General features: G+C 37.6%; 1 protein-coding gene across 1 annotated transcript; it reads right to left on the reverse strand.

The window, feature by feature from the left end:
• Window positions 1–413: 413 nt before the first annotated feature.
• Window positions 414–10809, reverse strand: LOC124777193 (peptidyl-prolyl cis-trans isomerase NIMA-interacting 4). Its single transcript, XM_047252507.1, has 3 exons — window positions 10562–10809; window positions 4744–4863; window positions 414–632 (listed from the first exon to the last, which is right to left on the reverse strand). Exons 1-3 carry the CDS (start codon window positions 10664–10666, stop codon window positions 474–476), a joined length of 384 nt encoding a protein of 127 aa, XP_047108463.1. The 5' UTR covers window positions 10667–10809; the 3' UTR covers window positions 414–473.
• Between the last annotated feature and the right edge of the window lie 3385 nt (window positions 10810–14194).

Genomic DNA, 14194 nt, shown 5'->3' on the forward strand with positions numbered 1-14194 from the left:
GTTTCGAAGCCAAACTGTTTGCAGATATTGTTTCAAAAACAAAACTTTTATGGTTAAAAATGAATATTTTAACAATCTGTTGACTCCTTCCTCACTGCTTAGAGAACGTATACTTCACACCTACAACTCTCAAACTTCCCAGCAGTATTTCCAGTTTAATGAAAAGTTGAGCGATTAGTTAGAAAAGAAACAGATGCTTTATAACTAAATCAGTGTGTATTAGCAATGAATGCTGATGATTCTGATGTCAGCCCTAAACTGACTGAACTTATGAAGATAAAATTCCATACAAAATATGCGCCTAATGTTGTGTATTGTTTCTCATTAAGTACTGTGTATCAACTGAAGTATAGAGTGGAACAATTTTCTTGCATTTTAAGAGGTAGAGATCCACACAAAACAGAAACAAATACTAAGACTAACAAAAGATTGTATTCAAAAATATATACATGTACATAAAAGTCAAACAGAGTTTACTTTTTTCCTTCAACCATTATGATATGATAACCAAATTTTGTTTTCACTGGTGGGTCTGTGTACACTGGACTACTGACATTTGAAATAGGCAGAGCAAATGCTGCATCTTGGAATGGACCCACCATTGATCCTCTAGTCATCCAACCCAGATCACCCTGAAATGTAAGAAACAAATGAAAGGGTAGTAATATTAAACTTTTGTGCAAAATTTTTCAAAATACAGGGATTTGAAAAGTTCAAAAGTCAGTTTGGTAATGTGTGATGAAACCTTTGTTGATAACATTTAAACAAAATTATCTTCTTTATTAACAACAACCACAAATGTACTTCTACCTCTGTATGAACTCAATACTTTTAGTTTAAATTGCTGCTCATTTTCCTCCTAAAAACACAGGCTGTATTTGCCCATAAATATGAGAGATTGGGATAACTGTGTCAAAAGCTCAATAACTAAATTTATGTGGTTTCATCTTTATTGTAGACACAAATGTTCACGTTTGATTTTGTCCATTATAAATGGTTTTCTGAAAGCCTGCAGCAGTGAAAACAATGGGTTTGTTTATAAATAACTTCTCTGTTACCAGTCATGATTTTCTCTGTATGAAAACAAGTCATGCTCTGTGTTAGGCCTTTAACATTATCTCTGTTGACTACATCTAAAACCCCTTTGTAACTGTTTGTTTATATACTGTATACTGTGCATAGAAAACCATGTTTGATGTTTACAATGTGTGAGAGACTGTACAAATGGACTGTGAGACAACTGTAAGTACAAGTTCTTCCAAATTTTGTCACTAACATCATTTAAAAATCAATATCCAACTAAAAATTGAGTGTTTTTTACATATTGCAGTTAAGTTTACAAAAAAAATTAGGACCTGTCACATCAAAGACATTACATACAAATGGCATACTACACAGAAAAAATTAACTTGAAAATGGGAAATCATTTCCTGATACACATTGTGTAAAATATGAATAAAAATAATTAAAAAAACTATGTTTCAGGATTATATTTCCCTCACTGAAAATTACTAAGACTATAGAGATCTTAGATAAAATAAAAAAAACTGAAGACAGGCTATGACTCACCAGTAGATGAATAACGGATGGTGCATTAACACATTAAAACGCCTGAAAGTTATACTACCTTTAAAGCCCTGCAGTGACACTGATCGTTTATGATGAGTGTCTAGGCAGACAGGTGGAGGGGTGGAGAGGAAAGACAAGCGGAGTAGGGTAGGGAAGTGCTGAGGGAGGGGAGGGTTACTGGTGGAAAAATGAGGGAATTACTGAACAAGGTAGCAGTGGCAAAATGTGAATAAATACTGGCAACAGAAACAAATCTGATGCGAGCGAGAGAGAGAGAGAGAGAGAGAGAGAGAGAGAGAGATGGGGGGGGGGGGGGGGGGGGAGCATTTAAAGTTTCAGAAAAAAGATGTAAAATGAAAAGACAGGAACAGGTGACAGTCAAGAATGAGGGTGGTCATTAACAGTAATTTAGGCCAGGGGAATCACAGGAATGGAGGTGTGCTGGAGGGATAGTTCCCATGTCTGCATTTCCTAGAGTTGGTGCTAGGCATTACACAAGGGGTACAGGTATTGAAACAGCTGTTGATGTCATTGGTATTGTGGTGTGAAGCACTCACATGGGTAAACATGTGGATGGTTTTCACACTGACACACATCAGAACACTAAACATTAGTACAGCACAAGTACGAAGTGACGTGGCTGCTTTCATACATGATTGTGCCGTGAGTGGACAAGAAATATCTACAATGCTGTAACTGGTGATTGGTGCATGTAAGGAGACTGCACTATGGCAGGGTATTCAAACCTAAGTGCCTACCCATTGGCAACCAGGTACATGTGGGTAATCAAGCAACCAAGCAATAGCTTACGTAATCATACTGCCAAAACTGAGTGCTTGAGGGACAGGGGTGGCCAAGTGGTTTTTAGATCTGCAGAAAGAATGCAATAAGGGCTACCTAGCAGATAGTTTAACAAACCTGTGCTGCCCGTAGGTGAGCTAATGGGTGCTCACAGGTGCCTTGTTCCATGAGACACTACTGGAGCAATCTGGACTTGGAGATGTGCACAAGCTGTATGGGCCACAGAATACCATGGAGGGGTGGAGGTAGGTTATCTATCAGTGCATGACAAAGAAAGTCAAAGGTTTGGTGAAGGATGTGGTTGAGCCTTTCAAGGCTATGAGCTGTGGCATGTTAGGTGATAAGAAGAGAATTTATTGGGGGCTGGTTCACAATGGTGATATATTTGTTGAGTTCACAGGAATAAATTACATAGAAAAAGCTGTTTCTTTACTATCTGGAAAGGTTACTGTCTCTCCTGCAAAGATGCTGGCAAGGTTGTCAGCCTATTCAGTAAACTCTCAGTTTCCACCACAAATGGAGGAACTGTGGATGTCAAGGCTGCAGGAGGGAAACTTTTTGACTCAGACCACGTGAAAGGTGCCAAAATGTAGGTCCTCTTTGGTGGTTGGTGCTTTTGATATGGAGATATGTTCTTACGGAGCCACTGAAGAGGTAGAGATCAATGTCTAGGAACATAGTTCATTGAACAGAGAAGGACAGGAAGTGGATTTAGGCATAGATATTGAGGCTGTAAATGAAAGCGCAAAGACTTCCCTTAATATGAGTCCATCTTATAGATATGTCATCAACAATCTTGAATCGGAAGCAGACAACGGGTAATGGTAACGGTGCTGGGAAGGATTCCTCTATTACATATGATGTTATCCATTGGTTTGCTATACCATCAACTTCATAAAACTTAAATTTATTTAGAACACTGTGATTCACACAGTCAATGCCTCAGGTAGGTTGCAGAAAATAGCAACTGGCACTATTTTATTACCGAATGTTTATAATATTTGGTGAGTGAACATGTAAACAGCATTCTCAGTAGAGCACCTCTCCTGAAACCCAAACTGTGATTTCCTGAGGATACTATTCTTGCTAAGGAGAAATACTATTCTACAACACATCACCCTCTCAAAGATTTTGAAAAATGATAGCAGTTGGATGCGTGGCAGAAAGCTGTGTTCACTGAAAGCTCTGTGCAAAGGACAGCAGTTACTTGACAAGTTCAGCAGGGATAAATGACCACATCACTGATTGTGAAATACAAATTTAAATCTATTTACATATTTCTAAACATTGAGCAAGGTGACAATGGTCAAGACTGGAATGGAATTTGAGATGTTGGAAGTTCAAATGCCCATCTGGGCATCCAAATAGACACTTTTTGTGGCTTTTGTAAATCATTTAAAGCTAATGCTGGGATGATTCCCCCAGTAGGGACCTGGCTAACTTCCTTATCCAACCTGAGTTCAAGGTCCATTTGTAACGAGTAGTCAAATTCGTATAATTTTTGGGTCATAAAACTTGTTGAACTGTGTAGTCCACAATTCCCATGACTAATTATTCTGAAATGTTCTGCTGAAGTATCACATATCAAACAATGGAAAGTCCAGGATGGAGTAACAACAATGTGAAAAGGATAGCATGCTACCCGCCACATAGAGGAGACGCAAGGGAAAAAGACTACTACACATTTAAGCTTCCACATAAAAAGTCTTTCTTCCAAAACAGAAAACACGCACACACACACACACACACACACACACACACACACACACACACACACACAGGGCTACCACTGGGCTGCTGGGGTCCAGCATCTGAAGACAGCAGTCGTGTGTGCATGTGTGCTTGTATGTGTGTTTCTATTTCGGAAGAAGAACCAGCAGCTGCAGACAGTACCCACATATGTCTGAGTTGTACTTTTGTGAAGGTATGTTCTACTTCAGAAGAGATCTTTTTGTCCAAAAGCTTAAATGTTTAGTAGTCTTTTCATTGTGCCTATCTGCGACTCAATGCCTCCTCTATGGGCTGGGTTGTAATCTACCCTTTTTAAATTGTTGTTAAGGTATAACAAGTTCTAACAAGCATGCCTTCTGTCTCACAATATAAATATTAACGGCATTTTGAATGATTAGCCACTGCAATTGCGGAATACACAATTGAACCGAATTTATGATCCAAAGATTGTCAGAGTTTGACTAAAATCAACAGTACAAATACAATTAGAAATACAGCTGTGTATTACATATTGCAGTTCCTAACAAGGAATATTTTATATATTCCCTCTTTATCCATCACTGCTAAACTTGGGTTACATTATTTAGATTTTTGTATCATGATACAACGAGATGTGCGTATCTGTGCAGAAAAATTTCTCACCCCTTGTCTTGCCTTGTCTTCACTGTATTGTGCAGCAACTTCGGGAAACTTCATTCCACCTTTCAGTTTATCCAAAGCTTCTAGAGCTTTTGACTGTTTTTCACATAGTATATGTCGAACCTAAGATAAGAAAAGAAATAGTATCATCAGTTTAAAATAATAAATAAGGCACTCACTAACACAATTAAAATTGCATTGATCGCTTTTTAGGTAGACACAATTTAGTTATTTAATTTTAATTCACTGTTATTGGAAGATAACTCCTCTCATAATAATACAGAAATAGGTGCATATCAAGGCAGGATTTTTCAGTGGGTGAAGAATACCAATACATCTATATTGCATGGTGTTCTATTTATCTGATGACTGCCTGTGTGGTGCAATAGATGCCAGGCAACGAGCACTCCGTTGCCCATCAATCAAATGCCATGTCGCCCGTCTACTGCTGTGGTACAATATGACTACATTTAAAATGTAAAGCAAACTGCTGTGGTACAATATGACTACATTTAAAATGTAAAGCAAACAAATTTTGTACTCGCCCTTGTCACTAAAGAGATGCTGGAAATGCCTACAATTATTTTCCACGCATTTGTGACATCTACTCAAGAAATTATTAATCACACAATGTAATTCTCTCATACTGAATTAACTGATTCACAGATATTAACCTTGAGTTCCTCTATTGTGTGAGGATTTGCTGTGTACATTTTGTCCTTTAGTGCACCACATAAATAAAAATCGCACAGAGTTAAATCAGGACATATGGCGGGCCAGACAATGTTACTAATTACTCTTTCATTGAACACATAATGAATTGCGTGCAAAGAAACATTGGCTGTAAGAGCCCTCGCCGAATCCTGTTGAAAAAATGTGAAGCTTCATTCACTCAGTTCATTAAAAAACTGTCACAAAATGTTTTGCACACGTCTTTCACTTGTAGCTGTGTCAAAAAAAATTGAGCCTATTATTCTGTCACCACTATCTGCGCACCACAACCCTATTTTCTGATCATGAAGGGGTTCCTCATGAAGCACAACAGGTCAATCTGTGCTCCAATGTCAACAGTTTTGAGAATTAACATACCCGTGTAAATGGAGCCAAGCCACATTTGAAAACAGAATGTGTGTCTTAAGAAACATTAACAAAACCTAACCCTGTACGCAACATCAACAGGTCGAAGTTCTTGTACTTGATACTTTACAGGGCATTGGCACAAACAGCTTAGCACCTCTTTGTATGGAAGTGCATGATATCTGTGTTTGCTGCAAAAGTAGTCTAAGAAACTTTCTAGGGGAATTTTTCAGGCTTCTGTGAGCACTGTATGACGTCTTTTACGCTTCTTGTCTTAAACATGTCCTGTTTCATGAAATTCATTCACTAATTTTTGAACTGCATCACGACTTGGAACTTGAACACTTGGAAACATCTGCTCAAACAATCTCTAATCAGTACTAGTGGGCTCTGTACACACATAAAAATCATAAATAAATACTCATTGTGAAATTCAATAATACAGTCTTGCCATTGTTCCACTCGCAAACTTCGCTGTTATGCTCATGATGCCTGTTTCACACCTCGAATGACACTAGTCAACAAGGCGTGTATGTCTGTATGGCCTTCAGGCTCAAACCCACAAAAGAAGGGGAGCATAGTGCAGTCCCAAGAGACCCACTCGAGTGGCTTCCATGGCTGGCCTATAATACTCTGGGCAGGCAGTCATCAGATAAATGGAACACCGTGTACATAAAGTGAGATACGAGAGGGTACCTTTTACTACTAGTTCCATTCACAGATGGATGACTGTTGATATGTATGAGTGGGAACTGTAATAACTCTAAACTTACATAGTATTTATCAACCGTGCAGAACCATTATGTGTAACGAGCTGTAGATATATTGATTTAACCTTTGGAAAATAGTTTCTAAAATTTTGTACATTTGTTTACATGAGATGTTCAGAAACTGTCATTAGCCATTACAGCACTAGGGTACTTTCTCCCATTAGCCAATCAGATACATAACCATTCATTTCATGCTCAAAAACTCCATTAGCATAACCAAATGCAAACACTGTCCTTAAGGATACTGCAGCACAGGTGGTGTGTGTTTTAGAAGAAATGTCTTTTATAGAAAAAAAATTAAAGTATCCTACTATTTACTACTTCTCTGATTAAACAATGTGCTTATTGCAGCTTACACTCCCACATATTGTTATGTTTTGTGTGAAGTGAACACTGTTATATCAAGACTTAGCTGCTAATCATTGCATCAGCAAACATTTTGTCAGGATCTAACTAGATACATCTACAAGGATAAAATTTCCTCATCGATAACTTTATTATCTATGAATAATCGGAGATGGCCGTTACCATAATATACATAATAATTATTTACATAATGAGTTCTAGAAGCTAATAATAGGTACAGAATGACAAATTATATGATTTGTGTCCAGTCCAATACAACTGTAACTGATCTGGGAAGTGTAATGATCATTCCAACCCAGACAACAGTAAAAGAACACAATACAAATTCAATAAACACATTGGCACTCCTATAGTGAAACAGAACATAAAATTTGTACAACATTCTCAAAAAATGTGGAAGGGCATCTACGCCTAACAGGTTCATTAACACAACAGAAGTCAGTCTTGTGCGATTGTGAATGATTCCAAAAAATAAACAATAAAAGCTATCTAAGAGACACTAACATCAGACTGGGAAGGAATGTTAAGATCTGATGTCAATGTCGAGTTCATTTAAGAAGTAGCTTGACCTCCTATTGGGATGGATGGAGGAAGGATGTGGGAAGGTGTATGGCTACGGCTTTGTTTCAGGAACAATCCTACCAAATGTTTAAATGATTTAGGCAAATCATGGAGAACCTAATTTAAATTAGTGAAAACGTGAGTTAAATGTAAGTTCAGTGGTTAAGCCACTGCCACTCACTCGCTTGGCAACAGAAAAAAAAAAGAATGAGTGGAGCTTAAAAGTAATGAACATATAGAAACGCTGTAGCAGACTAAAGAATGTAATTGTAAGACAATAGACAACAGGTTTCATAAATGCCTCACAAAACTGCTCAGAAGGCATTACACTGAAAGCAGTTTCTGTAAACATGAAGTATACCACTTTATCTGATAATTCAATGCAGTCTATATTACCCAGATAGATGTAGGAATATTGCACACAAGAATAAAGCAAACTAAAACCAAACTGCTCGGGTCAACAGACGAGTCTGATTCCACCCATCGGCTTTTACCTGTGACGCAAGGCTGTTGTGGTGTGTGACGTCACTATGGCGCAGAATTTAGTTTGTGAGAGTGGCGTGTTTGTAGGTGTCGTTTTGATGTGATCATGGTGCTCTCTGGTGGTGTGTTTACGTGTTGTGTGTTAGGTGATGTTTTTGGTTTAGTTTGCGTGTGTGGCATGTTTATAGGTAGTGTATTGTTGCAGTTGGTGGTTCTGCCTGGTGGTGTGTTTATGGGTGGTATGTTATGTGGCGTATGGGGTTCGTTTGTCTGGTAGTATTGCACGTGTGTGGTATTGGTAGTGACTGTGCTTTCAGCGGAATATTTTTCAGTGAGTTAACGATTTTGGTTTTGTTATGTCGACGTTATTGTAGTTTTTTTCTGTTTGTCGTGTGTGAATTTTAGTAAATTGCTTTGTTTATGTCTTTGGTAGATATGGTTATGACTGGCAAGGTCAACAATTTTCGGTTGTTGGCAATGATCGGGCACAGTGTGTTGTCTCTAATAAAATTTCTTCAGCTATTTGGATTTTTGGATGCAGTCGTGAACTGTTCAGTGTGTCATGAAGAAATGAGGCTTACTAAAGTTCCGGCGTCTCGGACCAGGGACGGCTATATGTGGAGACGTCGTAAGGATAACAGGTCAAGGGAAGTGTTTGATTCCAATCTCGATTTTCTAGGTTTTTTATGATACTATTAAGTGTAGTGGTGGTGAAAGTTTTGAGATTTATAGTGTGGTATCGGTGTTTGATTCCAGTGGATATTGTTTTTAGTTGATGTGGTCATTTTATATTATCGTTTTTGTCGTTTGGTTTAGTGGCGTGTGTTTATTTTTAGTTTGTCCCCAGACGTCATTGGTCAACACAGACGGGTGGAATCGGACGTTTCCATCAACCCAACTGCTCAATACCACCAACAAGTGATCCAATTACTTCAGTAGCATTAAATATAATGGGCAATGAAGATAATATTTTAAAGCTTTGATAACTTATATCATCAAATGCATACTAAAGAAATGAAAGTAAATCTTTTATTTGAACAGGTACTCTCAGTGTTTCAAGAGAGCAACATACAGTGAGTACCACAAATTGTGGACATTAAAACTTATTACTTCTCAGAAAATATGCTCTTCTCTTCATGCTATATGCTGCAATTAGTGAAAACTAAACACTGCTTTTCAGAATTTACCTTAGAGTTCTAGTTTATATAAAGAACAGAGTGTTAAATATGGAGCAATTATGGCCATCAGGTTACACTACAGCTCAGTCCAAATGTAAATGTGAGACAAAGGTTGTTGTAACTGATTATCTGTATAGGGTAGCCAAATGCATATGGCCTTTCCATATACAAAGCACGTCTCATAATAAAAACAATCTGCGAAGACAATTCAGAAAACTGGATTACATAATAGATACATTTTGTTGCATGAAGTGAGGGTGGCACTATGTCACCCTTACCACCAAAACATTTTATTTCAAAACCATTAAATTTGCCAATTACAACTCAATTGTCATCTCGAATTCTAATCTATATCACGGGCTATGATAGAAATAAAGCCTGTCCCCACAGACTAGCACAAAAGTGATTTCAGCATGTGGTAAATGCTGCATCAGAGAAATTGTCGTCAACTTTAAGTGAAGTCTTTTACCATCAACACATCAATGATGACATTTATTGAGCTTTTACTAGTCTGGAGCATTTCTCATGTTTTGGAAAATTTTGGCAACAGAATATTGTGTGTGACACCAGGCTAGCTTGCAGAAAATGGTATCAAACCACCACCACCAACAACAGTACTTTAGTTATGAGCCAACGGTATGGGCAAAGTTGTATATTTCTTACAGTCATGCAACCAAGACCAATAGTCACCTCCTTCTGTGGCCAAGTATTTACTTATCATCGTGCATGAACTGCTTTCCATCCTACGGTTTCACACCTGTATCACTAATTTCGCAGTATGCTCTCCAAAACTGCAGTATGAAGAACCCACAGTTCTGTTCATTTTGAACTCACTCGCTTGCATGCATTGCATTGAGGAGGAATCGTCCAGTCACACCAGAGAGAAAAAAAACTGCAACATAACTTTAAACGAGGCACAGATTGTGCCAATAAATGAACACTGTACATAACATTTTGTGAACGAAAGAAAACAACTATCCCTGGCGTGAATATTCGTGGCTAAGTCTAACATTGGATACGTATAACTGACAAAACTGTGCGGAAACTAATTTTAAATTCTCGTAACTTTAACTTGATTGGATCGAAAACTGCTATTCATCTATACGGGGAGTGATTGATAAAGCAATTAAAATTATAAACGCCCGCTCCTGCTTTCTTCATCTCTTTGTTGCAGCTTCAGTCTACAAAACGTACAACGCCCGTTACAATAACTATGAATGGAGGAAGGCAGCAGGTATTTGTTTCAATAAGCAATGGCATAAAGTAATCAATAGAGTTTTGCCCACAGCTATTAAAAGACCACCCAACAGATTCTGAGCGTGTACACTCCATACGCCTTATTAGAAATAAGGGCATAACATTTAATGTGATACCATTGAAGCTAACCTTTACTGCTGAGCCACCCTTCTTTTCTTTGCCGGCAGCAGTTTTCGTGTCGTCAGCTGATTTTGAGCCACCCTTCGCACCTCCCGCTCCTTTTTTCGGAGGCATAGCAACACTGAATAAATTATTAATTTATTATTAATTTACTCCAGAAAGATTACGATTCCTCCGATGTTTTTAACTTTGCCTGCGAGTTTTCGGCTGACGTTTCCTACATCACAAACCATGCGTCGTGTTTACGAGCTTCTCGTCCAAACTCCAAAATACAGAAGCGTCTCGCGGGCCCCGAGGAATCATGACGTCATATCATGGCATGACGTCGTCTCTCATGCAAGCCAATATCGCTGGTAGTTTTCGAAACGCGGATATTCTTTGAACATGGCATGCTGATGCAGAAGCGTCTCGCGGGCCCCGAGGAATCATGACGTCATATCATGGCATGACGTCGTCTCTCATGCAAGCCAATATCGCTGGTAGTTTTCGAAACGCGGATATTCTTTGAACATGGCATGCTGATGCCTTGTGGATTTGTGTATGATGCCGGGATTTGTGTGCGTTAAAGCTTTTCAATCACGGAAAAAAATTGATAATACTTGCTGCAAAAGCACGTGTTTGCAGACGAGAAAGGATAGTTTATATTCCAGACAATGGACGGTAAGTAACTTCCGTTAGTAATCTTATCATGCGCAAGAAAAGTAAAATGTATGGTAAATCTACAGAAATTTCATTCTTTGTGCCTATAGTATTCTGATGCATTATGTTACTCAGTAAAGTTTCTTTCAATGCATCTATGTGGATTATTTGTGGTAACGGCGTATTCTCATAACAAATGGCTTTGGTATTTAAGTCGCAATCATCGTAACTTTTTCCTGATCAAAAATTGTGTAGTAACTGGATTCTAACAGTAACCTGCACATTTGAAAACTTTTGAATATTCACAATTAATCATTGATCATAGTCAGTATTTTTGACAGTAAAATAGATATGAATTGAATTGCAGTGACTGAATCCAGGTTTGTGAGTGGTGTAATGTGTTTTTGTAATGGATGTTTCAGAGTTTCTAAAGTGAAAGTCCAAGGAAGAGAAGACAACGAGAAGTAGCTTTTTTGTCGTTTCATGGTTTATAGGCCTACTGGGGAAACTCGCCATGTAAAAAAACGAGTAACGCATCCAGCTTGGTACCTCCATGGTGATGTGGAAATCTGAGCATTGTTAATAAAGAAATTAAATCTGTGTGTGTCTTTCTTCTGATTCCTTTATGATGTTGCTTATAGTAGACCAAACATAATTAAAATACCCAGGTGATAATTTCAACATAAATTGGACTATGTGCATAGCTGCTTCTCACAGGCAAAGTATAAATATTCACCATCCTATGGCATGCGTGTTCACTAGTCAGTTATGGCAAAAGCATAATTTGCTTGGTAGACATAATTGGAAATGGCCTTTTTAGTTATAAGTTTACATTATTAGATTATAGTACTCCCTGAGAGATTGTCTTCTGCATTTCTTGGCCCTGACATGATTAGGTCTGGAATACAGCATTAAGTGTGCTGCTCTGCTGTCAGCAGTGTGGTAGTCAATGTATTAAGCAGTCGTTTAGGAACTAGTGTGAAGTATATGCATCTGTACAGCCTTGGCTAAAAAGATACAGCTTGAATGCTAATTACTGTTTCAGGAATTATCCTTTACACAGTTAAATATTCATGAATAACTTTGTAGTCATTTAAATAAAAATACCGCGAACCGAAAAATTGTCTTGAAATGGTAAGGGATATCAAATATAATTAAATATTTTTCCTCGGTGAGATTAAAGTGTAAAATTGCTGATACCTGGTTGTTACCATGAGATCAGTGCTGGCCCCAGCAGAGCAATCTGCTGTGACCACCAGCACCTTCATGCCAGCCAAGGGGTTAATACACAAAACAGGGCAGTGCAAGACTTGGTCCGTAATTGTCATTGGTTCAAGCAACTAAAATTAAATTTCTGAGGTATGCTGCAACTGTGTTATTGGTATATTCCCCAGCATGATTTAAAATCTTTGCATTGAAATGGCACTGACAGTGTGTAATATATTTTGCAACCGATAATAGATAAAAATTTATGTGGGAATATATTTCAAGAACCCCTTTCAAACCAAACCTGACAATTATATTGACACATCTGAATGGCACATTGGGTTACACAAGCATTAGCTGTAGAATAGGTAATTTACACAGAAAACTTTTCCTACAAATTTTATTGTAAAGCACACTGAAGTTAAGAGAAAGATGCAATGCCTAGATGAGATAAACATGGACACACATTAACTCGTTTTGCTCAGATATATGGAAAATTAACTGTAGTATTATATGATGTATAACATATATATGACATATAACACATCTGAGGTGCAAATTTGTGGAGAGGAGAGATTACATTGAACCTGTTGTGTATGGTGCATATTATGTTGCAGTGCTGGGATGATGTCATCCAGATTTCAAAATTAGGGGTCTTGTAATGAAACTCTCATCAGTTTTAATATTTAAAAATAAACATGCCTGAAAAAGGAAGCTGAATAGGACTTTAAATTAAATAGCAAAAATTTTCTTGTTTTGCACATTCACTGCAGCTGACACTTAAAAGCTCGTGGCTAGTAGCTCTTATTGACCTTTGTGTCAGCCACAGTGAACATGTTGAAGATTTTGAAGTAACAAAGTAGTTGTTGACATTCTGGTATTAATGGATGGCAGCAGGAAACACAGCAATGAAATAATGTGAATGAGTTAAACCAGGAATTAAACAAGTCTACATAGCTTTGAACACAGTCATTTCACACTTCTTAGTCACTGCATATTTGTGTGCTATAACTAATACAGCAACCTTTCATTTTCTCATCTTTGATCTGGGACACATGTCACATCTTACTTATTATCCTAGAGCAACTCTAGGTTTACTAGATCCACATTTCAGAATTCTGGTAATTGTAGTCCTACTTCATGCTGAAATTGTGGGTTGATAGCTGTCTCTTCAGATATGATCTCATGAACTGCCATTTCAGAAACTTGAAGGAAAAATGTGATTATTAAATTTTCTGTCAGTGATGAATGTATCACTAATGTATATACCACACAAATATTCATGGTGCTATAGAATAGTGCAGGGGCATCTTCTGGAACACCTGCTGGGTAGACTAAACAGTGCACTTCACATCCAGTGCATCAATTTCTTCATAGGTAGTATCATAGTACACTACTATCTCAGGCTTGATTGTTGCAATGCTCAGTGAAACAGCATTATGCCTTGAAGACACTAAACTAACAGCCTTCTTAAGTTTTTGAATGAAGGATATAAGTAAGTAATATATCCAAAAACAATTAAGTTTTACATTTTGCTGTAAGAAAGTCGTTTTGAATCTTTCCTTTTATTATTATTTTGTACATGTGTGACCTTTTTGTGTCCTCTTCCCAGTTTGACAAGTACATCTGATTTCCTTAATGAGGATATTTATGGTTACAAACAAAAAAAAGAAAAAAACATGTGGTGACAATGCAACCTGCGAACAAAGATCATCTTCCAAAACTTTACGAGCCTGGGAAGTAAGCACAATGATTTGGACATAATAGCATGTTTTAATAAACCAGATGTTTCAGTTA

This window comes from Schistocerca piceifrons, chromosome 2, assembly GCF_021461385.2.
Source record: "Schistocerca piceifrons isolate TAMUIC-IGC-003096 chromosome 2, iqSchPice1.1, whole genome shotgun sequence".
Taxonomy (NCBI): Eukaryota; Metazoa; Arthropoda; class Insecta; order Orthoptera; family Acrididae; genus Schistocerca; species Schistocerca piceifrons.